At 43.8% G+C, this 22,260-nt stretch overlaps 1 protein-coding gene across 2 annotated transcripts in view; it reads left to right on the forward strand.

Annotated features, from left to right (window-relative positions):
* The window catches only part of RYR3 (ryanodine receptor 3), a 563,985-nt gene that overhangs the window by 465,721 nt on the left and 76,004 nt on the right, over window positions 1-22,260 (forward strand). For both annotated transcript variants that reach the window (XM_029237020.1, XM_029237021.1), the window contains exons 54-64: window positions 462-608; window positions 818-880; window positions 2,041-2,116; window positions 2,232-2,355; window positions 5,113-5,228; window positions 5,762-5,829; window positions 6,813-6,934; window positions 10,335-10,384; window positions 10,780-10,840; window positions 12,764-13,002; window positions 14,370-14,451. In XM_029237020.1, coding sequence (XP_029092853.1) covers window positions 462-608; window positions 818-880; window positions 2,041-2,116; window positions 2,232-2,355; window positions 5,113-5,228; window positions 5,762-5,829; window positions 6,813-6,934; window positions 10,335-10,384; window positions 10,780-10,840; window positions 12,764-13,002; window positions 14,370-14,451 — 1,148 coding nt within the window. The remainder of the gene's footprint in view (window positions 1-461; window positions 609-817; window positions 881-2,040; window positions 2,117-2,231; window positions 2,356-5,112; window positions 5,229-5,761; window positions 5,830-6,812; window positions 6,935-10,334; window positions 10,385-10,779; window positions 10,841-12,763; window positions 13,003-14,369; window positions 14,452-22,260) is intronic.

Here is a 22,260-nt window from a genome sequence, read left to right on the forward strand (position 1 = left end):
CCATGCTTGGAGGAGAGCTTTGTGCAAATGCATTTTGACGTGTCCCAGCTTAAATACCTACCAGAGAACAGAAGTCACTCTGGAGAGAAAGGGGTGGGTCCAGGGCTGGCGACTCTTGTGCAGTGGGCGGGGCACAGAGGAGGCAGAGGTGGCAGCGCTGGGGGGTGGGGGGAGGGAAGAAGTCATTCTCCTGTTCTCGCTCTGCTTTCTCCACAAACTGTGGATATGTCTGGCACACTCCCTCTAAAAGCAGGAGACTGTGGGGTCCTATACTTAAAAACCTCAGAAAGACGGATGACGTGTTTCAGTTGGGATGCTGCAGAGGGTATTCTGACCCAGTGAGAGGAAGCTGGAGCCGCTTAGCTCCCCTCCACTGTGGGAGGACCTCTCTTCCGGGAGACAAGCCAGCCACAGTGCTGGGGCGTGCCCTGCACAGCTCTTCTGCTCCAATGTTCTTCCAGGAGAAGGAAATTTATCGCTGGCCTGCCAGAGAGTCCCTGAAAACCATGCTGGCTGTGGGCTGGACGGTAGAGAGGACCAAAGAGGGAGAAGCCCTATTTCAACAGCGGGAAAATGAGAAGCTTCGAAGCGTGTCCCAGGCCAGCCAGGTATGACCATCACGCCCAGAGGCCAACACTAGGCCAATAGAACCCATGGAGAATCTGGGAAAGCTATCCCCAGAGTATCAGAGATGAGGCCCACCACCAATGAGCCCTGGGAATCTTTCGGGACATATCTTTGGCCACTGAAGTCAGGGATGCTGGTGAGAATAAGGCAAGTAACGGGAAACCCAGTGATTCTGCCTTTGCTTTCCTAGGGCAACAGCTACAGCCCTGCTCCCCTGGATCTCTCCAATGTTGTGCTGTCCAGAGAGCTCCAGGTCAGTGTTGATACTTTCAGAACAGCGTAACGGACTTTCTAAAACCCCTCAAGTGCAGGACATATTACCCTCCAAAGAGTGTTCTAGAAAGGGGCGAGGGGGAAGAATGCCTAAAACATATCACCCCTGAAATATCAAAATTAGAGAGGGCCACAACGAGCAGAGGCCACTCATCTGACACAGTCTCAGCAGAATTAACCAACAGTCTGAGAAGGTGAGGCTTTGCGCTTCTTCCAGAGACGTCATAGCAGGTCATGGCTCAATAGAAGGAAGATCGAACAGCAAATTACTGTACAAAAACCCAAAACAGAACTTATAACAGCCAGGAGAAATAACTAGGAGAAAATGGACGAGGTGGCCCCTGGGTTGGGGTGCTGGACTGCTCACACCGGGCCCCCCAACCTTGAGGACAATCGCATATCCCGTGGTGGATTCACTTGAGTTGCCCTTGGTGGTACAGACAAGTCATCATTGTAGGATTTAGGGACTTACACCCAAGAGGATGAAATTAAAGGCTTAAGCTTCCTCACCCCCATTCCTCCCCTGTGCACATGTCAGTGACCGTGACCGGCCCCAGCCTGAGGCCGTTACTCCTCAGAGAGTCCATCAGACCAACGCTTTGGACCTTAAAGGAAGTTTCTTTCCAGAGTACACCCTTCATTCCGGGTCACTATTTTATGAACCTTATAAAGATGCATTCTATTTGAGAAATCTTACGTGCAGCAGTTTTCTCCAACATGTGATTATTTTTAGTTTGCAAAGCTAAAGGTTTTCGGGGATCCTAGAATTTTGCTTGACCCCCCACTCCCAGCTCTCTATCTCAGGTCAGGAGTAGAACACTTCACTCCTGTGACAAATGAAGTACCACCAGAATGCAGTTTCCAATGGAAATGTGTGTTTCTCAGAAATGCATCAAACTGCCAAGATAATAAGTTACCAGAAAAGGACAGAATTAGAAATTGTTTTCTGTGTGTATGGGAAGATATAAAACTAATGGGGTGCATAAGCAAAGCCTAATTAATGATGGGAGACACTCAGCAATGTGCCATTAGCGTTTGGTGGTGCTCTGTTCCCGAGGCTGCCTGCAATAGCGGGGCAGATATGAACCCATTTTTCTTGCTTGCTTTCTCTCTGACTGTCGTCTCCCTGGTGGGACACAGGGGATGGTGGAGGTGATAGCTGAGAACTATCACAATATCTGGGCCAAGAAGAAGAAGCTGGAGCTGGAGAGCAAAGGTGAGCTAGATTCACAGCATCTCCCACAGAAGGTGAGCTGGGGGGCAGGTGTGTTTTCCCAGAAGTGCAAAGGAAGAGCCACCTATTTTGTCATCTCTCACTTTCCTGACCCCAGGTGGCGGCAGTCACCCTCTTTTGGTACCGTATGACACCTTGACTGCCAAGGAAAAGTTCAGGGACCGGGAGAAGGCCCAGGACCTGTTCAAGTTCCTCCAAGTGAACGGCATTGTGGTTTCTAGGTAAGTCGTCTTCCAGGTGACGTTAGCGGGCCAGGGGCAGGCTTGTGTGGTCTCTCGTGCTCTAGATATTTGATCACCTGCCTGCAAAGCAGATCAGAGTAAGGATAGCGGTTGAGTCTTTTGAAATGAATAGATGTTTTTTCTGGAGCATGAAGCCCTCTCTTCCGACATAAATAAGACTGGTCGATATCAATTTCTAAAAGTCAGTTACAGCAAAGAATCGTGACAAATTATACATCTGTACCTTAAACATTTAATTTTAATTAAAACAAACACACATGCATTCATTCACAAATCTTGTACCATAGGCCCCCAGATCTCATCTTTGTTGGTTGTTTTATTGATTGGAATTATAAACCACATCCATAATGCATCCTCAAAGCTCTTGAAATTGGGCTAAAGAGCAGTTAAGGTATAGTTAAGAGAATTAAGGTACATACAAAACAATGTAAATGCAGTATTCTAGGTTTTTTTTTTTTTTCAATTTCCTCCCTATCTTTTACGGTTGTCTCACACCTAATTCAGAAACGCTGGTTTTGGAAACTTACAATCGCAGGTCTTTGCAAAATATGCAGCTTAGTTCTCACAGGATCACCAGTTCTCTTCACACTTGTGTTTTTTTGTTTTATGTGATACTTAATGAAATGCCATAACAACAATAGGGAAGATGAGTGACATCAACAACCTTTGAACAAAGATGGCAACTCCACTGGAGAGACTGAAAGAATCATGATTTCCTAAGACTTTCTCTCAAACTTATGTTTGTCAGAATCATCTAGACAAATGTTTTAGGTGAGGCTGGTCTGGGCTGCTTAAGTCTTAAAGGTAGAACCTGTTTTCCCCCGCTGGTCAGGTGTCGGTGATGGGCTGTGCTTGCGGCGTCTTTTGTAGAACGAAAAACAAGGCAGTGTCCCCACCTGGATAAGCCATTCCTCCTGAAAGAAATGTCTGCTGAGCCAGCTGCTGTTTCTTCTCTTAGTTTCCTACAGAATTTTTGCCACTGAATGACAGAAACCTAAATAAAAATCTATGCAAATATTTCTGTTGTAGCTCATATGAAAAAGTAACAAAACCTATTTGCTGTATTGTTGAGTGGGAAAGGTCAGGCAGCAGGAGACAGCCTCTGGGAAAGCATTTAAGAAAGACTCCCATCGTCATTTTAATCCTGTTCTTAACACCAAGATGCATGCAGACTATGATTTGCCAATAAATAACTTGCTCACAGAAGTGAAAAATTCCTCTTGGCTATAAGAAGGGAATCAAGGAAATAGGGGAGGGAAAGGAAAAAGACCACAGAATTCAGCAAACATACGCTTGTAGTGGTTTACCCTGAGCCAGAGCCCGTGGTGGGCACTTGGATGTACCAATAAGGTGGTAACATCCCTGTCACCAAGGAGAAACCCTAGGTTCCCGCTACCCATGCCTCAGACCTGCTCCATCCTCAACTTCCCCATCACTTGACGACAGCCTGTTCTTCCCGATGCCCAAGCCAAAAACCTTGACTCCTCTCTTTTTTCCTCAACCCACATCCAATCCTTTAGGAAATCCTGATGGCTCTCCCCTTAAGATACATGGAATCTGACCACTTCTCACCCTTCGTGCTGTCACTGCCGTTGCTGAAAGGGCTTCCTTCCTGGGCCCCCTGTTTCAATCCTTGCCCTCGGTCAATTTTAATCCTAGCAACTAGAGTAATTCTGTCACAATGTGAGTCATATCATGTCGTTTCCTCTACTCAAAACTTTCAATAGCTTCCCATCTCAAAGCAAAAGCAAAATGCTAAGGACGGCCCACGGCACCCTGACGGTTGCCTCCACTGCCCACCCCACGCCCCTCTGACTGCCTACTCACTTCCATCCCTCCACACTGGCCTCAACTCAGCATGCATGTGCCCACTCAGGACCTTTGCACCCCCGCTCCCTATGCCTGGAAAGCTCTCTCCCCTCATGTCTCTATGGCTCACCTCCTTCAAGCCCAGCACTGATTTAACACGACAGTCTGCTCAACCCCATTTCAGGTACTCTTGGGCCCTTTCATCTTGCTTTAGTTTTTCTTTTTTTCACAAAACTTATTAACTTACAGCATTCCAGATAATTTTTTTAATTTATTTATTTTATTATTTATTTTATTTTTGGCTGCGTGGGGTCTTCGTTGCTGCGCGCAGCCTTTCTCCAGTTGTGGCGAGCAGGGGCTACTCTTCGTTGCGGTGCGCAGGCTTCTCATTGCCATGGCTTCTCTTGTCGCAGAGCATGGGCTAGTCTAGGCACAGGGGCTTCAGTAGTTGTGGCTCGTGGGCTTAGTTGCTCCACGGCATGTGGGATCTTCCCGGACCAGGGCTTGAACCTGTTTCCCCTGCATTGGCAGGCAGATTCTTAACCACTGCACCACCAAGGAAGTCCCCAGATAATTTATATTTCGTTTTATGTAGCATTTGTACCTGTTTATAGCAAGCACATAAGTTCCATGAGCGCAGGGATTCTTGTTTGCATCTCTGATTTATCCCCAGCTCAGTATTTGTTGAATGAATGACAAAGATCTTTCTGAAAAATCTTTTCAGAAATTATTGTAGCTCAGGTGTTGCATGCTCACAGAGGCAGGTTTCAAGTGCAAGGGGAAATGAGTCAAATGATGAGTCAGGTCACTAAGCCAGAATAGCCATCAACATTTGGAAAGCAGAGTTGACATGGAGGAAATTGCTTGTGCACCAAAGTCACATTGTTATCTCTGTTACTCCCTGGGGTTTACCCATTTCCAATCTAGAGGTATCAAGGATATGGGGCTGGATGCCTCCTCCATGGAAAAGAGGTTTGCCTATAAGTTTTTGAAGAAGATCCTGAAATATGTTGATTCTGCTCAAGAGTTTATTGTCCATTTGGGTAAGTATCATTGTGAAATATCAGAAAAATGTGTGCTTCTCATAATACCAAAAGGAATTAGATATTCCTTTTATGAAGAGCGATGCTTTCATACTGTAGCTGTTCATGATTCTTTGAAACATATGGCTTAGGGAAGGACACAGTGGCTGAGATTTCCCACACACACACACACACTTTTAAAAAACCAGTTTTGTCTTTGGTTTCCCTTCTGGGTTTGATTGAATCATTTGTCATTTTTCACATAACTCATCCTCCTCTAAGTTTTCCATCGTTTTGTTTTATGCCTGTGAGCATATGACTCAACCTCTCTGAAGCTGCCTTCTTATCAGTAAAGAGTAGTGAAACCCTCGACAATTGACACAAGAAATAACCAACCCTCACAATTATAAAGTACTTTGTAAAATATTAGATATTTTATAAAATCAAATGGCCTTTTCATGACGAAAAGCTGCTTTGTTTCTTTAATGCTGTGACTCTTTTTGTTTTTGTTTTCTTTAGCTCTGGCCAACTTTGTGTCACTTTTGTCTTTGTAGAAACCATTGTCAGCAGTGGGAAAACTGAAAAGTCTCCCCATGACCAGGAGATCAAATTCTTTGCCAAAGTAAGTGACTCTCTGCATTTAACCGGATTACCTTCTTCTTGGGATCTGTACAATTTAGGGTACAAGTTAAGCAGATCCAACAAAGATATCCAAAACTCCAATAATGACTTTGATGAGATGGACGTGTGTTTCTCTGTTGTGGAAAGGTCCTGAGGCAGGTGGGTGGTCCGAGGAGGTAAGCAGCCTGCTGTGCTCTACGCCATCACCCAGGGACTCGGGTTCTTCCTCTCTTGATGCTCTCTCATCTCCTAAGATGTGGTCCCTGACAGTGGTCCAGACTCACTTGTACCACATCTGTGAGAAAGGGGGGAAGGATAGCGGAGGGCAAGCTGTTGTTTTATTAAAGTTCTAAAGTTTAATAAAAGTTGTTTTATTAAGTGGCTAGAACTTACTCATTTCAGCCTCAGCTAGCTGCAAGGGAGGTGTGTAATGCATGCTTTAACTGGGTGACCCCATGCCCAGATAAAACACGGGGATTTCTACTGCTAAGAGAAAGAAGGGAAGAACGAATTTGGGTGCCAGTGAGCTGTCTCAGCCACATAACCCTACTCAGAGGACTAAATACAAGTGAGACTTTGGGGTAGCCATGCTCTGAGAAGCAGAGACAGGATGGTCAAGTCCAGTAGTGCTGGGCCATGCCTTAAATATTCTGTTGGGTGCCATGCCCAAGAAGCCACATCTGAGTGCAGATGTCCTACAGGACGCCCCTGAAAATGTTGATTCAGGATGTGCATTTGTTTGGTCCCTTAGTCAGTGTCCTGCCCTATCCCTTCACGTATTTCTAAGGCCTCTGGTTACAGGCATAGAAGAAAAAAAATGTTTTGGAAACTGGGATTCACAAGGTAGAGTTTCCTAGAAATTCCAGGACCAGAGTCTTTTTGTGTTCAGAGTCTTTTTGCTCATTAAGGATGAACTTTTTCAAAGGAACCAGAGGAAGGGCTTTGGCCAGCCTCCTAGAAGTTCATCTCTGGTGGATCTTTCAGGTTCTTCTCCCACTGGTTGACCAGTACTTTACCAATCACCGCCTCTACTTCCTCTCGTCCCCTCTGAAGCCCCTTAGCAGCAGCGGGTATGCCTCTCATAAGGAGAAAGAAATGGTGGCCAGGTGAGTCTACAGAAGAGAAGGTCACGGTGCTCACGTGATTTATGTAAAACCCCAGACTCCTGGGGCTTCAGTGGTGAATCTTTTGGAGAAATGAACTGTGGCCTGATGATTGGTGGCTCAAGAGGTTTTGGTTATCATCTTGGTTTTGAAAGTGACTTTATTCACACTTATCTGTATATTATTTTGGCAACCGAGAGAGGTGCACTGTTTGGGGGTATCAGTAGGGCTTGGGGGAAACTTACATACTCAGGTCAGCTTCTATCCTGAAGTAACATTTAGCAAAAGGAGAAGGTAATTCTGAAGCTTGGGAAAAGCAAACACAACGTTGAGAAGAAACGGATTAATACTGTTTTCATTCTCATTCTTCTCAGGCTTTTTAAGCTTAAATTTTTTTTAAGGAATCAGATCTTACAAGTCTTGGTGTGGATGATCGGAGATTTGAAATCTAGAGTGACATAATTCAATTTAAATTCCTAACAGGAAACAAATTTTCATCAAAAGCACCAGCTTCCCTTCTTATTCCGCTAGGCATGACACGTGGATACCTCAGCAGAGCTGAGAACAAAGCAGGTGCTTCATGATCAGGCTACAAGTGGATACCACTATGCCTCGGGTTCTCTGTATTTGATTTACGAATGACAAGGGACGGCAAAGAGTTAAGGACTGCAATAAAGGCAGTCTATCAGCCCTTTCCCTGGCATCCACTGATGGTGAACAGTGTACTTTATATTTTATAAGGGCCCAGCCATTGAATATGACCATCTTTGGGAGGATATTCAACCTTAGGATTTAGCTAACATTTATCAAGCACAGCATGGCTCAGCAGTGAGCTCGATTTTTGATATGCACAAGTTATTGCCCACCTGTGGAAATATCATTGTGAAACACCACAATGCTTTAAATTCCAGGAACCACCTGTGTGTTGTGAGCTCCATTTTGCAGATGAGGAAACTGAGGTTTGGGCAGGTTCACTCCAGTGCCTAAAGTGACCCGGGTAGTAAGTTAGGGCAAGAATGAAAGTATAGCCCTCTCTATCCAGATCGAGTGCCATTTTCTCTACACTGTAATTACTTCTGACATTAATATTTGTTAAGCAGGGAGGAGCGCATGATGTCAAAATGAGATACACTTAGAATCACTTACTGACCCAAGATTTCCTAGATATTTTCATGACACACCGGTGTTTTTTTGTAAGAAGTTAAGGAAATGAAGAGCTAAGTGAGATACTCAGATAAGCCAACAGAGGGCAGGTGTGTCTGTTCTCTTCATCTGTTTTTCTTAGGGTATTAATTCATGGAAATGTAACATTTGTTCAGCCAGGCACCATTTGTCACAGCTGGAATACAAGCTGGAGCTCGCTGATAGGTCTTGCAAATAGCTTTCAGATCCATCAGTGTGCCCGCCGCCCTCCCATAGAAGTGGCCATATCGGCACTGAACGTGCTCACATTTCCAGACCCCTTTTGTTCCCAGCCTTCACCCATACCCCACCTCTTCTGCATCTGATGCAATTTACCAGTGCTTTCCGGAATCTCTCCCCTGGGATCTCTTTAATTTATCACCTTCAAATTCTGAGATGAGAGAGAGGCGCCTGGGGACTCTGGCCCCTCATAACTCTGGGTGAAGGACAGTGCTTCTGCTTGAATCGTGGGTCCCACAGGCAACAAAAAAGGGCCTTTGGAAATTTCAGACCCCGGCCTTGACATACCTGAGAAAGCACTTCTGACAGCAAGGGGAGCCACGTTTATATTAGGATCAAACAACCCAAGGATCTGCTTTAGTTAGAAAAATGTTATTTTGTATTTATACAGAGTGGGTTCATTTTGAAGCATTTTGCCAGAAATAACAGTTTATCAGCCCCTAATTCCACAGACTAAAAGGGTCATGTGATTAGTCGCTGACTACAGACGAGAAAGCTAAAACACAGAGCGGGATGAGGTCGCTTCACCACGACAGCCCAGCTAGTCCTGGCAGAGCCACAGAAACTCATATTCCTCCAGGATCTCCGCCAACTCCATGAGTTTTCATCAGATACATAACTCTGAGAAAAAACAAACATCCGGGGAAGAGAAAAGAAGCAGCAGTTCATATTTAATTTCACACTCGCTGGCTGCCAAATTTCTGTTAACTTACTCTGAGCTCTCTTAAGCTCTAGGCCAGTGTTTCCAACTTATTTCCACTGCAAAAACAAATAACTAAGCAGCAGAGACTTTGGCTGTGGTGTCCAGTAGACAGCCCAGAAAGGCTCAGGGTATTCATTGAAAACCATTTAGAGGTGAACAAGTTTTCATCCCCACCAACACTTGGATGGATTTCTTCTCTATTTGAGCTGTCCCCTAAAGGTTTTTGCCCTGTGTGGGGCAAGACGCCCATGACTTCTAAAGAAGATCTTGGGAAGGACTTCAGCTAGGTCTCACCTTGGCATCCCATGGCCTGTACCAGGTGATTTTATTTTACTTCCCCTCTTTCTGTTCCACCAGGAAGGACTGCTTTCTGAAGGGATTGCTAAGTTCTTACCTAGCTGTGCCAATGTCAAGTAATGTCAGCGTTCTGAGGAATCTCCTCCCAAGAACTTCAGCAAGACAGGTCAAATGACGGCCATAGTGCCCCTAGACAGGGGCTATCAGGAGTGTGTTTGGAAACGTCCATGGGCTCTTTGCTAACTGCACAAAGCCCTCTATTAGACACTGTGGAAAGTTAAACAGTGAGACACAACTGGACTCCTAGGGGTTCCATGGTAGACAGTATGGGTGAAAGCATGGAATAGGGTCAAAAAACACAAAAGCGTAGCAGATGGGATTTCCTAGCTTCAAAGACACCGATAAGACAGCAACCCAGTCAGACCTATAGGCTAATGGAGATGTCAGAGAAAAGCCATTTCTTGAAATGTTTCTGGTTCAGCACAGTATTGCCCACACCTGAACCTTTAACTTTCTTCCAATCCCACCATCTTGCACACCTCCAACTAAGGCCTCACACCCTGTTCCCCCGAGTGAAGGCTACAAAAAGGGCTTGCAATCCACTGCAGTAATGGAAAAATCATGCTTCCTTCCAGAATCCTCATTTATCCATGAATGTCCTACAGATGAACCTTTCAACATATAGTACGCTGTAGCAAGAGGTGGTTTGCAACAGGTGGCTCATTGCAAAACATGGTACTTGCTGCAGAAGGATTGTTTTCTGCCTGCAAGGTACCTCTCGTGATTCTCCAGCAAGACAGTGGGAACCACATGTTGTCCTAGTGTGGTCCAGAGGATTCTTTGAGGGGAACACAGTGCATCTTCCTGGAGTGCTGTACTAGGCACTTTGTTTTACTGCACAGGGGCCAAGGGGTCTTCCTTGACAAATGAGTCTTCCTTGAATCTCTGTCCCTTTCTGACTTTCATTCTTTTCTGCTTCAGCCTGTTCTGCAAACTCGCTGCTCTTGTTCGACATAGGATTTCCCTCTTTGGTAAGAGAAGTATTGCTAAAGGCTTCACCCTCTGTAATTATCCTGAACTTGTGTTTTGCCTTCATCTGTGGCTGCTGCAGACAAGCTGAGCCTTAGGACTAAGGTGTCACCTAAATTTGCCATAGAAAGTTGGTCTGAAGTATGATAAACCCCTAGGTCTCCCCCCTTGAACAGCTCAAATTTTCCACACCAATGAATGCTTTAAGCCCTGCCTCTAACTTCCATCATAAAGCGATGCGTCAGACCAGAGATAAATGCTTTGGCCCCGAACGGAGGCCTGGCACTTGGTGTGTTGGTGGTTAATAAGGCTGGGCTGTTTATGCTTATTGAGAAGATTGTGTTTAAATAACAGGCTGAATGCTTTGGGGAGTCACAGGTGATACTTTTGATTTTAGGGAACGATTCTACTACAATGGTGAGCTGTCTTCACATCTTAGCTCAGACACTTGACACAAGGTAAGTGTGCCCAGAATGTTCCAGTAGTTTCTCAGGACTCCCTCTCTGATCCTCTCTCCTTGCTTATTATTGTACTGAAGAGGAGATGTGTCACCATTATACGGGAGCTGGGGAGAAAAGGGAAGATGGGGAAAAGGTGGATCCCACCATGACGTTAGCACACTCTGTTTCTCAGCTCATATGACGGAGAGCCACCGTCATGGCAGGTACCGAAAGCTGAGCATTTGATCAATTCTTGTCTTCTCTTACTGAGAAGTTCATCTTTCAGAAGATAAAATATGTAACGTGGCAAAGTACCACTTCGTATCTAATTCTCCACAAAAAAAGAAAAAGGAAGAACTGCGTGATGGGTGGCAATGCCATAAGAATCCTGGGAGAGGGGACCCATAGCACTCTGAATTCAAAATGGCCAAGGAGGGGATGTGATTACCAGAAGATCAAAGACAAAGATAGACTCAAGCCCATGACCTGAGGGTCTGATGGGAAAGATGGCTGAACAAGAAAGGAAGTCTTCCTTTTCTTTCACATACATACATATATGTGTATGTGTGTGTGTGTGTCTGTGTATATATATTCTGGTAGTATAAACGTAAATTATTTGATGAGATAAAAAAGAGAAGCAGTGCAAATAACTGACAGGGAGTTTTCTTTAACACACTCATTAAGCCGGGCCCTTGTCAAAGTTGAGAAGAGAACACACATCCCAAAACCCAACGCAGAAGAGAGGCACCAACCTAAAAGAGTGGCCAGATGATGAAAATCCTCTACAAACTAAGAATGTTGTTTTTTTTTTAAAGTTAAGGGTAGTTAAAGGGGATTTTCAAGTGTCGGAGAGAAACAAACATGTTGTGGAGATATTACGACAGCACAACATTTTCACGCCCAGACCAAAGCATCCCAGGGATGCAACCGGGACGAGGAATCTTTATTCCCAAAAGCATGCAAAATGCCTTAAGAGAGAGTCCTCTTTCTTAAACGTACCGACCTGCATTTTTTTTTTCGTAGTGATTCCTGAGAAAACCTGAGGAGGATGGTTCATAAATACTTACAGCAAGCCTCACTGACTTTCTTTCCTTGTTTTTATTTTTCTGATTGGCTGGATGATTATCATGAAAATGCTGTAGATAAAAAGCATCTGTAGATAAAGCATGAAAATGCTGTAGATAAAAAAGCATAAAAAGATAGCAAGCCTGTCATAATCTTGTGAATAAGATGTAGAAATATGGAAAAGAACAGATGACTTGTAGGCTTTGTTCCAGTTCTAAGTTTTATAAAATAGTTTTAAGGGAAAGCCTCAGGTACCCATAGCTAATCTCCATTCCCACATGTTTTTTTCGGTGGTCTGATTAAGCTGTCTGTTTTAAAAGGGGCTGGCTCTTCTCCACTCCCCTTCTCCAAGCTAGAACATCCCTGAAAACTGATAGAAATCTAAGCTTCAGTTGATTTAATTCTCTGTTCTCTCTCTCTAAGAGGTCCTACATCACAGGAGAGCTAATATTTCTAACTAGTCCTTATGAAAGTTGCTGAGCCCATGTGGAGCTGCAAGAAAAGCTCCCCTCGCGCTCCTTTTAATTAGATATTTGCAGAAGAATGTAGCCAGCTGCAATATTATATAGATAGCAGGTGACCAATATCAGTTTCTTTCTAAGTCGTCCTGCCATTTCCTAAGAGTTGAGCAGTCATTCCCTCAAATCAAGCATGCCTTCCAGTTGCTGGCCCCGCCCCCCACCCTTTGGGCTTGTGGATCCCAGTTTCTTTTTGGATGCTAATAACCACTCTCTCCATTTCTCCTGACTGGGCGTCTTCCAGGTGAGTGGGGTGTCAAATGTCTGCCCGGGTTGCACCGCAAGCCACCAGTCTCAAGAAGGGGGTTGGCCAAAGATTCAGATTACCCTTCTGGTTTTGAACACTGTTTGCTTACAGGACAGTCATGAAGTCAGGCTCAGAGCTGGTGAAGGCCGGGTTACGAGCATTCTTTGAAAATGCGGCGGAAGACTTAGAGAAGACTTCAGAAAACCTGAAGCTCGGCAAGTTTACCCATTCCAGAACGCAGATTAAAGGCGTCTCTCAGAATATAAACTACACCACGGTGGCTCTGCTGCCCATCCTGAAGTCCATCTTTGAGCATGTGGCTCAGCATCGGTTCGGGGTGGATTTACTCTGTGAGTCAGCCTGCGGTCCGTCATGGATTCGTGTGCATCAGGCCACGGATCAGTAGGAAGTGTGTGGCTCACTCCCTTAGGCTGACCTTGAGGACAGAGTAGAGATAACTCTTCCACACTTTTTCCTTCTTAGATTTAAAAATGAAGTAACAGACTCTTGGAGGGGAAGAAATGCCCAAATTCGAGTATATAATATTTCACCTTTTCCCACTGTTTTTCAGGACCGAATTTTTCCACCCCCTGGTTTAGCTCTCAGCCGTCGCGTTCTCACTTAATTTGAATAGGTTATCTGAGAAATCCAGCGAGAGATATAGGTTGCTCCCAGACCACCAGCTTTCCCGTAAAGACGCTTTAATGTATTCATTGGATACCAGGAGCAAAGAGAAGCTGCTAACATTTCGTTGTCTAAGCCTCCAGAAGAAGACTGTAGTTGGTTGGTTTTCTTTTAGTTTGCATTTGGTACCATGTCCAGCCCTCTTATACTGCCACCAAGCTTCAGTTTCACACTTTAAATGGTGGCACATGATTTAATTAGTTTAACCAGTTGTCAGTAGCCAAGGCTGTGTCTTCCATAGCCTTCGACAGGGAAAACCAGTTATTTCCATGGGGTTAGGGGGACAGGTAGGGGAACATTCAAACTCACTATTCTGTGTCATGGACACAATGCACTTCCTTGTTGAAAAATTAAAAATTAAATTAGTTCTCTTTATGTTAAATTGGTTCCAGTCTTATCGTGAGTTCCATACGTTAATAGAGGCACATAGCCTGCCCATTAAGTTCCTAAGCGAAACATGCCGTTCCCTTGGGAAACACGGCAAAGTCATGATACAGTTGAATTACCTTTTGAAAAACATCAGAGAACTTGGAACAGGTGGACATGAGGAATTTTGCTCTGTCTCTGCAGAGGTAGGGACATTGTACATATCTCCCTAAGAAAGGAACAAAAAGCTCATTCAAACTTCTTTGATTTCTTGTATTCTTCCTTTCAAAAGAAGGAGATAGTGCCCTGGATAAAATTTGATTACAGTGTCTCCCTCTATTGGAGGGGGAAAAAAATACCCATATGGAAGGACTCATTGGTCAAATGATTCCTTTCCCCGAGAAGCAATGTGATCTGTATCAGGAGTCCTACAAAGGAATTGGGATAGCTCAATGGAGGGTGTTTTTCTGTTGGTGTTTCCTCTCCCAGTTCAGCAACTGGCATTTGAGTAGAGAGGGACTATATTGGTTAAAAAGAGAGAAAGAGAGCTCTTTGGCTCTTAGGTGACGCCACCACGTGTTTTCTGTTTGCAGACCCTTTCTGTGTGCAGGAGGTGGGCCACTGGGATTGATGAACAGGAATGACAGCTCTTGTTTGGTCTTTTCAGTGGGTGACGTGCAGATTTCATGCTACCATATACTGTGCAGCCTCTACTCCCTTGGGACAGGAAAGAACATCTATGTTGAAAGGTAATTAGCGAACAAAAGAGGCTAACACATTCAGGCTGAATGTGTTACTTAAGTCTTTAAACATTTAACAATAGCATCTTTTCAATCCAGCAAAAGCGAAATGCTCACTGAAATGGCTTGGTGATTTTGAGCCTAGGGTATGAAATGTTTATGGCAGTATAAAATGTGTTAATGAGGCTTCTGAGATGTATGACTTCCCTGGCGATAGCTGCAGAATGTATGTGGCTGGAGCAGCAATATAGCCAAGCTAAATCATGTGCTGGTGGCCAAAAAAATGTCGAAGAAATGTCTCTTTTTTCATAATCACAGTTTCCAAATAGCCTCCAGAGTTCCTGTGGTTAAAGCTTGCTGAGAAGCTCAAGGGACGTGAGGCGGTTGCTTTAGTGTTTAATGAGTTTCTGTGTGATACAGCCCTGGACCTTTACCATTCTCGGCTGTCACATTAGCTATAGTTTTAGACGAGTCCACACTTTGGAAGCAGAAATGCTATTCAATGGTGTTGAGTCTGAACAGGCAGATTTGCTGAGGTGCTTAGGTTCCCGCTCTACTCACTACCCTGCCTGGAGCGATGGAGGCCTTCGGTGACCGCCTGCTTTTCACCATCAAATGCCGTGTGTTGTGTGGTTCTGTTTAAATCCACGGGGAAGATCAGGAAGATAAACACAGTGTTAGCCAAACCCTAGACTTAGTCTTATCCTTGGAAGACGTTTTTTCCCTTTTCTGCCTTTTCAGTCAACGATACTGAAGGATTTTGATCTGTGCTTAAAATTATTTAATCTAAACATCCCCTTGGTATCCATGCTCCATGAGCCTCCTCAGTTTATGATACCTTTACAAACAAGCCAATGGTAAATCCCCATTTCACATCGAAACTTACATAAATTCTAATTGCAATTTCTCAATAAAGTAAAGACAAGACTTGGGCTCCTTCAAGAACTCAAGAACTGATGACTTGAAATCATGTGCTAATAATCAAACAATGTTGAAGAAATGTCTATCTCGTCATAACTACTGCTTTTAAGTAGCTTCTAGAGTTCAAGAAACCAACTGGAGAACTAATGCCTAATTTATTTTGATTATGATTTTAATTCCTTAGAGTTATGTAGCTTTCCTTGTTGTTTTACATGAAATATAGATAAATAGTTCTATCCTTTAATAGGAACTGGGCAGACAAAAGTCATAACCATATTTTATACCAAATCAACAAGAAACTTAATAAAATTTTTTCTGTTTAATACAGAATTTCACTTAGGGAAGGTATCTTTACTTTCATTAAGCATTTGTGAATATTTTCTCAATATCTTTTCTTATTCTGTCAGTTTCTATGTGCGTATATACATACATCTATATGTGTATGTGTTTCTTTACACAATTTTTTGAAAAGCTTATGCATTATTCTCTTTTTAAAAAAGAAAAAAATTCAAAGAAAGGTCAACTCTGAAATGTCAGACCAGAAAAAGACTCTTCTTCATATGACTTTTTATATTTTATTCATATACTCACAGCACTGTGAATATTGGTGCCTGTGTTTTATACTCCACACAGGTAGAAAGCCAGGCTTGAAGAAGCCCCTGGATCAAATATGCCCCTGTTGTCTCTCCATTAGTTAATGAAACAACTAAGGAAATAAAGATTTAAAATCCTCGAGTTGTGATGCTGCCACCATTAATGACTTTTATTTGTTTATTTTCTCTTGTATTGTGAAAGTAAGACATACTTATTCAAAAAAGAAATCAAACAGTACAGACATATGTAAAGTTAAAAGTCTGCTGTTTTCTTCACTCCAGACCACCCCACCTAGTAACAGTTTGGTGTATATCATTCCAGGTGTTTTCTACATGTGTAAGTTTTTACACATGTTAGATCATAATGTTGCTTTGCAACTTTGTCTTGTTGGATGAAACTAAAAACTGAATTTCTTTATCATACAACTCACATTTTTAATTTATCATTTACATAAAATCATCATTAATTCTCTACTTTAAAAAAGATTAGCAAGTTTAGTACATTTACATTTCTAGCTACTTCCTATCCTTTCTACCTTTCCTTTTTTGCTATGTAATTCCTTATAACACGTACATTTTATTTTGGAATATTCTAGAACTAATGTTCCTTGAGTTGTTTACCTTGGTTTGTATTTAAATGATTCAGTGTGTAGCCAATCCTTTTGAACTGTGACTTTCCCATTCCAAAACTCTTATTTTGATTTATTTCTTTGTTTTTTTTTTTCGTTACACGGGCCTCTCACTGTTGTGGCCTCTCCAGTTGCGGAGCACAGGCTCCGGACGTGCAGGCTCAGCGGCCATGGCTCACGGGCCCAGCCGCTCCAGGGCATGTGGGATCTTCCTGGACCAGGGCACGAACCCGCGTCCCCTGCATCGGCAGGCAGACTCTCAACCACTGCGCCACCAGGGAAGCCCTGATTTATCTCTTGGTTGGCCAGATTCATCATATGTAGTTGCTTCTGTAAGAGCCCTACTCTTGAGTCTTTGCATATTTTGGACTATCATCCTTTGACTTTATATGTGAACAGTTTCTGTGGTATAAAATCCTTGGGTCATAATTCTCCTTCCTCGGAAGTGTATAGCCTTTGCTTCTTTGTGTTCTGACAGTGTGTGTTCCTTGGATCCGGTGATTTGTTCTCCACACACGTGACTTTGCCGTGGGAGGGGAGAAGCTGCTGCTAACTGGGTTCTTTCTTTGGTCTTGAAGCTCATTCACGTCACTACTACCGTGTCCCAGGGTTGTCCTTTCTGTATCAGCCCCTGCACTTCTTCTCAGAACTTAATATGCCCCCTCCGTCTTCAGAATTAGGTCCTCATTTATTTAACGAGTCTTTCATTTTATTATATTGTTGTTGGGTTTTTTGTCTTAGCTGTTGTTCAAAGAGCGAAATTATGTGTATTTATTGGCTTTTTCCTTAACCTCCCACATCTCTCATTTTCTCCTCAGTAACTTTTAGCTAATTGTTCTTTTCTGAAACTATCTCCGTGTTAATATCTCTTCTTATATTCTGTGAAGGTAGAGAGAAGTTTTCTGGTTTTTCCTGGATAATTCTTCCTCTGAACTCTATTTCTCATCTATTTCTTGGTCATTAGGTACATTTCTAGTTCTCAAGAAGGGAAAGGAGTACTGTGCATGTATGATGCACGTATGCATGTGCGTGTATGTGTGTTCAGTGGAGGAGAGTGGACAGGGCTGAAACATCAGGCAGCTTCAAATCCTAGAAGCTGACTGAGAACTAACTCTTTCTCACTGTATCAGCAGTGCCTTTAGCCCTAGGAGTCATCCACCCTTATCCTTTGGTGTCCTTCCTCAACCAAAGTAAACAGCTGATGCAGATAAGAGGTGGGTGAAATTCTTGGTGCATCCTATAGAATAGGCCTTTTGCTTAGTGATTTAATGTATGTTTCTTCTCTACTTTAGAGGAGTTGAGGCAGCAGCGACAAAACAGGTTACTTCCCACTCTTTCACTCTACGTCACCTCCACTGGTTCTCCAGGCCAGGCGTCCAGGTCATAGTTATGGCAGATGGCATGCACACTCCTTCCTACTCTGGTCCTGCCTGCCACTCTGCAGGATGGAACCTGAGTCCCACACACGTCCAACAGGTCTCCCAGGGCCTGCTCACACCCTTAAGTCTCATTGTTTCAAGCAAAACTCCTTTCCTGGGCTCCTCAAAATCCCCATATTCACTTCCAATGATGTCTACACTCTGCTCTAGGTCTTGAAAGAATGTTTCAGTTTCAGCATCTTCACTTGATTTGGTCCATACTTTGCAGTATGAAGTTATCACACATTTTCTAATTTCAGCATAGATCTAAATTTCTTCCCAAAATTTTCCCCAGCTCTTGTGGGTTTTAGGAAGGAAAGTATTGGCTTGGCCAAAAAGTTCGTTCCAGCTTTTCTGTAAGATGTTACGGAAAAACCCAAATGAACTTTTTGGCCAACCCAATGTAACGAAACCCACCATTTCTCTACCACCTTTTACTGAAGTTTCTTTGGCTAATGAATGTCTGTAGGGTTGCAAAGGAACCGCTCAATATAGCTTGAGTGCATTGTGCATAGAGAAGATCCGGACACCTCAGTGATAGGGTTGACTGTGAGAAGGAAAAAGTCATTGAAACAGAGTAGAGACCTCTTTCGGGATATTTTCTAATTGAGGCAATACTGAGATGGTCACTGACAAGCAAAGTTTTCAGATACAGAATTTCAGGGTAGGGTAAAGGCTTTCGTGTATTTAAACATGGAGAATACTTAACAGTCTTTAATCTGGATATACTTTGATTAATTGATAGAGCATTTGATGGGGGTGCATCAAGAAAACTAAGTTTTGTAATTAACTGCATTGAGCATTGACTCTCCATTTTATTTCAAATTAAAACTTTATTTTTGCCTTCACACTTTAGAAATGTTTATACCTTCCTTCCTGCTTTGCCCCCTTTGACCAGTTTTATTCTGATCAAACATGGTCCCTAAACCACTGAGATTACTAGTATTTCTATCTAGGACCTTGCTCTGCCTCCACTTTCTGCCCCTGTGCTACGTGTTGCTTCCTCTCCTTAGCATCCTCTGGAATTTACATGAAGGAACTTTCAAAATTGCAAAGCACCAGATATGTGCAGGCATAATTATTATTACCATGATGACTTTGTCTCTGCCTGTGTCCCGGATGATAGACAGTTGAGAAGCAAGGTCCCAGTCCATGGAAATAAAATTGAGAGGTCAACTTAGGAAGTAACAAGAACTGAAATACAAATTGAACCCAAGTGAAGAGCAGGAAGGGAGGGATAAATTAGGAATTTGGGATTAACAGATACACACCACTATATATAACATAGATAAACAACAAAGACCTACTGTAGAGCACAGGGAACTATATTCAATATCTTGTAGTAACCTATAGTGGAAACAAATCTGAAAAAGAATATATACATACACCAAATCACTTTGCTTCACACCTGTTACATTGTAAATCAACTATACTTCAACTAAAAAAAAAGTAAATTGAACCGTCTTCAGTCTGTCAGCATTGACCAAGTATATGAAAAATGCTGTTCTAGGCAATAAGAGCTAAGGCAGGGGGTGGGTGGGTAGGGAGAGAGTGAGTTTCTCTATCCACTGATAAACTCTTCCAGTAGATCCTTTAGTTGCCATGGAACTGTTTCTGTAGCCCTTGCTCTGCTTGGTCTATACCCACACTGCCCCCTGGGGGGGGCACTACTGATCAGAGAAGCATTTTAACAGCAGGCCTTTGCCAGGCTCAGTCCCCCTTGGACCTGGAGACCAAGGTCATTCACTCTGGTATTTCACAGCCAGGAGCGTTAATTGACAGACTTCTGGGCTTTACTTTTACAGAACTTCTAACAGCGAGGCGCGGAGAACCGTTGTTTCTCCCTCACAACTGAGTAGCATCACTGTGTGCTCCAGACTAGAAAACGCCAGTGTGGTGGGCTTGTAGAGACTCAGTTTGTCAGTAATTAATATTATACTTGTCCCTCTCCTTTGAGTCAGGGAATCAGCAGAGCACTAGAGAACTGTCTATTGCTCCAAGGATTGCCTTTTATCAGATGAACTTCCTATAAGTCCACTTTCAGGAGATCACAACTTTTCATTTTGGTGAGAGAAAGAGAAAGGAAGGAATAATGGGTTTAGTACCAAGACAACCCAGGACCAGCTGTTTCCAAGGTTCCCCTCCCTGGGCCAAGTAAAATTTGCTCTCAGATTTGATATTACCCCTGGTCATCCCTGATTTTCACCCAGATTTTTTTCCTTACTCAAAGCTCTCTCTATGGTATTTCTTTCCTTTCATAACTTAACTCTTTATTTCCTTTTCCTCCTCAAAAGGCAAGACTAATGAGAGGAAATGGGGTATCTCTCCTCACTGGCTGGCCCCTGGGGTTGGTTAAAATGCAGAGAATGTTGACTGAAAAAACAGCCCCTGTGTGTCCTCACGTTTGATGCGTACAGGCCCTCACTCTGCTCAGCTGTCCCTGAGGGTGTTGGCCTCTTCTCATGCCTCTCCACCACCACCGTGAGCATAGCAAAGAAGGGAGGGGACGGGGGAAGAAGAGGTGAAGAGAAGGGGAGGTGGGAGAACAGGCCTGGCCAGGGCCTGCTCAGAGGTGAAGCAGCTTTGCAAAGCTTCCCGGAGAGGAGGCCTGGTCTCTGCGGTCTCCACAGCCCCACTGCCTCCCCTGCTTTCTCCCTCCACCACTGATGCAGCCTCCAAATGGAGCCGGGCAGCACACACAGGGCCCAGGGGGGCTGCTGCTCTGTCTCCAGAGCAGACCTGGATGGGGCGAGTTAACAGTCAGACCTTCCACGGAAGGACAAGGCTGTGCTGTTAGCTGAGAGCTGCTTGTCCGGTTGAGGGCATTCTTGCTTGCTAGAGGCTAATTAGAAAGTTATCTGCTCAAATACTTCATGGCCAAATAAACTGTCAGCTGGTCCCCTAAAAGCTGAGCCCAAGAAGAAGATACAAGATAAGGAATAAAACCATATATATTAATTGTCTTTGAAAGTAATAAAAAGATCTCATTTTTCATAAGTTTGCTAACTTGGCTGAGACTGTGTGGGGATTCCAAGGGACACACAGCTTTCTACCGATTCACTCACCCACCCTCTCCCTCCTTCCTCTCTCTGGTCCAGTAGATTCCTCTGGCATCTCAAGCAGAGCAGTTCTGTGAACCCCCAGGCTAGCCCCCTGCAGATTCTGATTCTACCCCAAATAGTCCTGTCAAATCAGTTTTTCAGGACCAGTTAAGATCACATTTTTAATCCAGCTCAAATGTGTATCTTCCTGTGTGCTATAATGAAGTTGCAGGTTGATTTTAATCCTTATAATTAGACCATAAAGACGTGTTATTTTGTCATACTGCATCAGGGTTCTATGTTTCCTTCCCGCATTCATTTCACCACCTGGAAGCCAAAGGCCAAGTTTAGGACTACCTCACCCCTCAGTAAACAGTGACTCCCCTAGCCAGCCCCCTGCCTTGCCCCATAGTAAATGCTTGTTATCCCATCCAGAGACCCTGCAGCTTTGACATTCTTCTTGGTGCTGCTGGAATTGTTGGCTGTTGTCATAGTGAAGGGTAGTTAATGCGGTCTTAGGTTTGGGTTTTGGTGGGAGCTGAAGGGAACCCTGAGAACTGAATGCCTTCCTGTTTCCACAGAATTGCAGTAGTAGGTTGTTTGCTCTTGGCTCCAAGTGTGCCCTCTCTACCTGGCGGTTTTCTCCATGATGATTCTGTAACATCCCCCAAGATGCAGCCTGACACCCTCCACTCCCAAAGCTTCTGCTACTGGGCTTCATATACACAGTATCCACGCTCAGTTTGAGTTATCAGTCACAGAGGAGGGCAACAATCCTGTAAGCCTGAACCCTGTAAGCCCTTCCAACTCTTCATTATCGACCTACTGTCTGCATTTTCCACTAGCTGTCTTTGTATCACAGTCTAACAAAGGACTCACATTATTGGTTTATTTGAAGACATTTTTCCCCTTGTTTGGGAACTGGCATCACTTGTGTAACTCACAAGGCGGGCATGTAGTCTGTCTGTGATTGAATGCCAGTGAGTGGCAGAGAAAAGATATTGATGGGTGGAAACCAGATGGCTCTGGTCTCCCATTCATCAGAAAGCAATAGATGTCAGCCCCCATATGGGGCCCTTCTAGCCAGCACTGTCACTGTGTCATCTCACTAGCAGAAAGGACCAGCGGGGTTAGAAAGTACAACTCCAAGGCTAAGCCCAGGTCTGCGAGGGGGAAGCACTATTTCAGTACTAGCTCTGCTTTGACCAGCTGGTGG

Source organism: Monodon monoceros, unplaced genomic scaffold, assembly GCF_005190385.1.
Source record: "Monodon monoceros isolate NGI ecotype Baffin Bay Population unplaced genomic scaffold, NGI_Narwhal_1 Super_Scaffold_21, whole genome shotgun sequence".
Lineage (NCBI taxonomy): Eukaryota > Metazoa > Chordata > Mammalia > Artiodactyla > Monodontidae > Monodon > Monodon monoceros.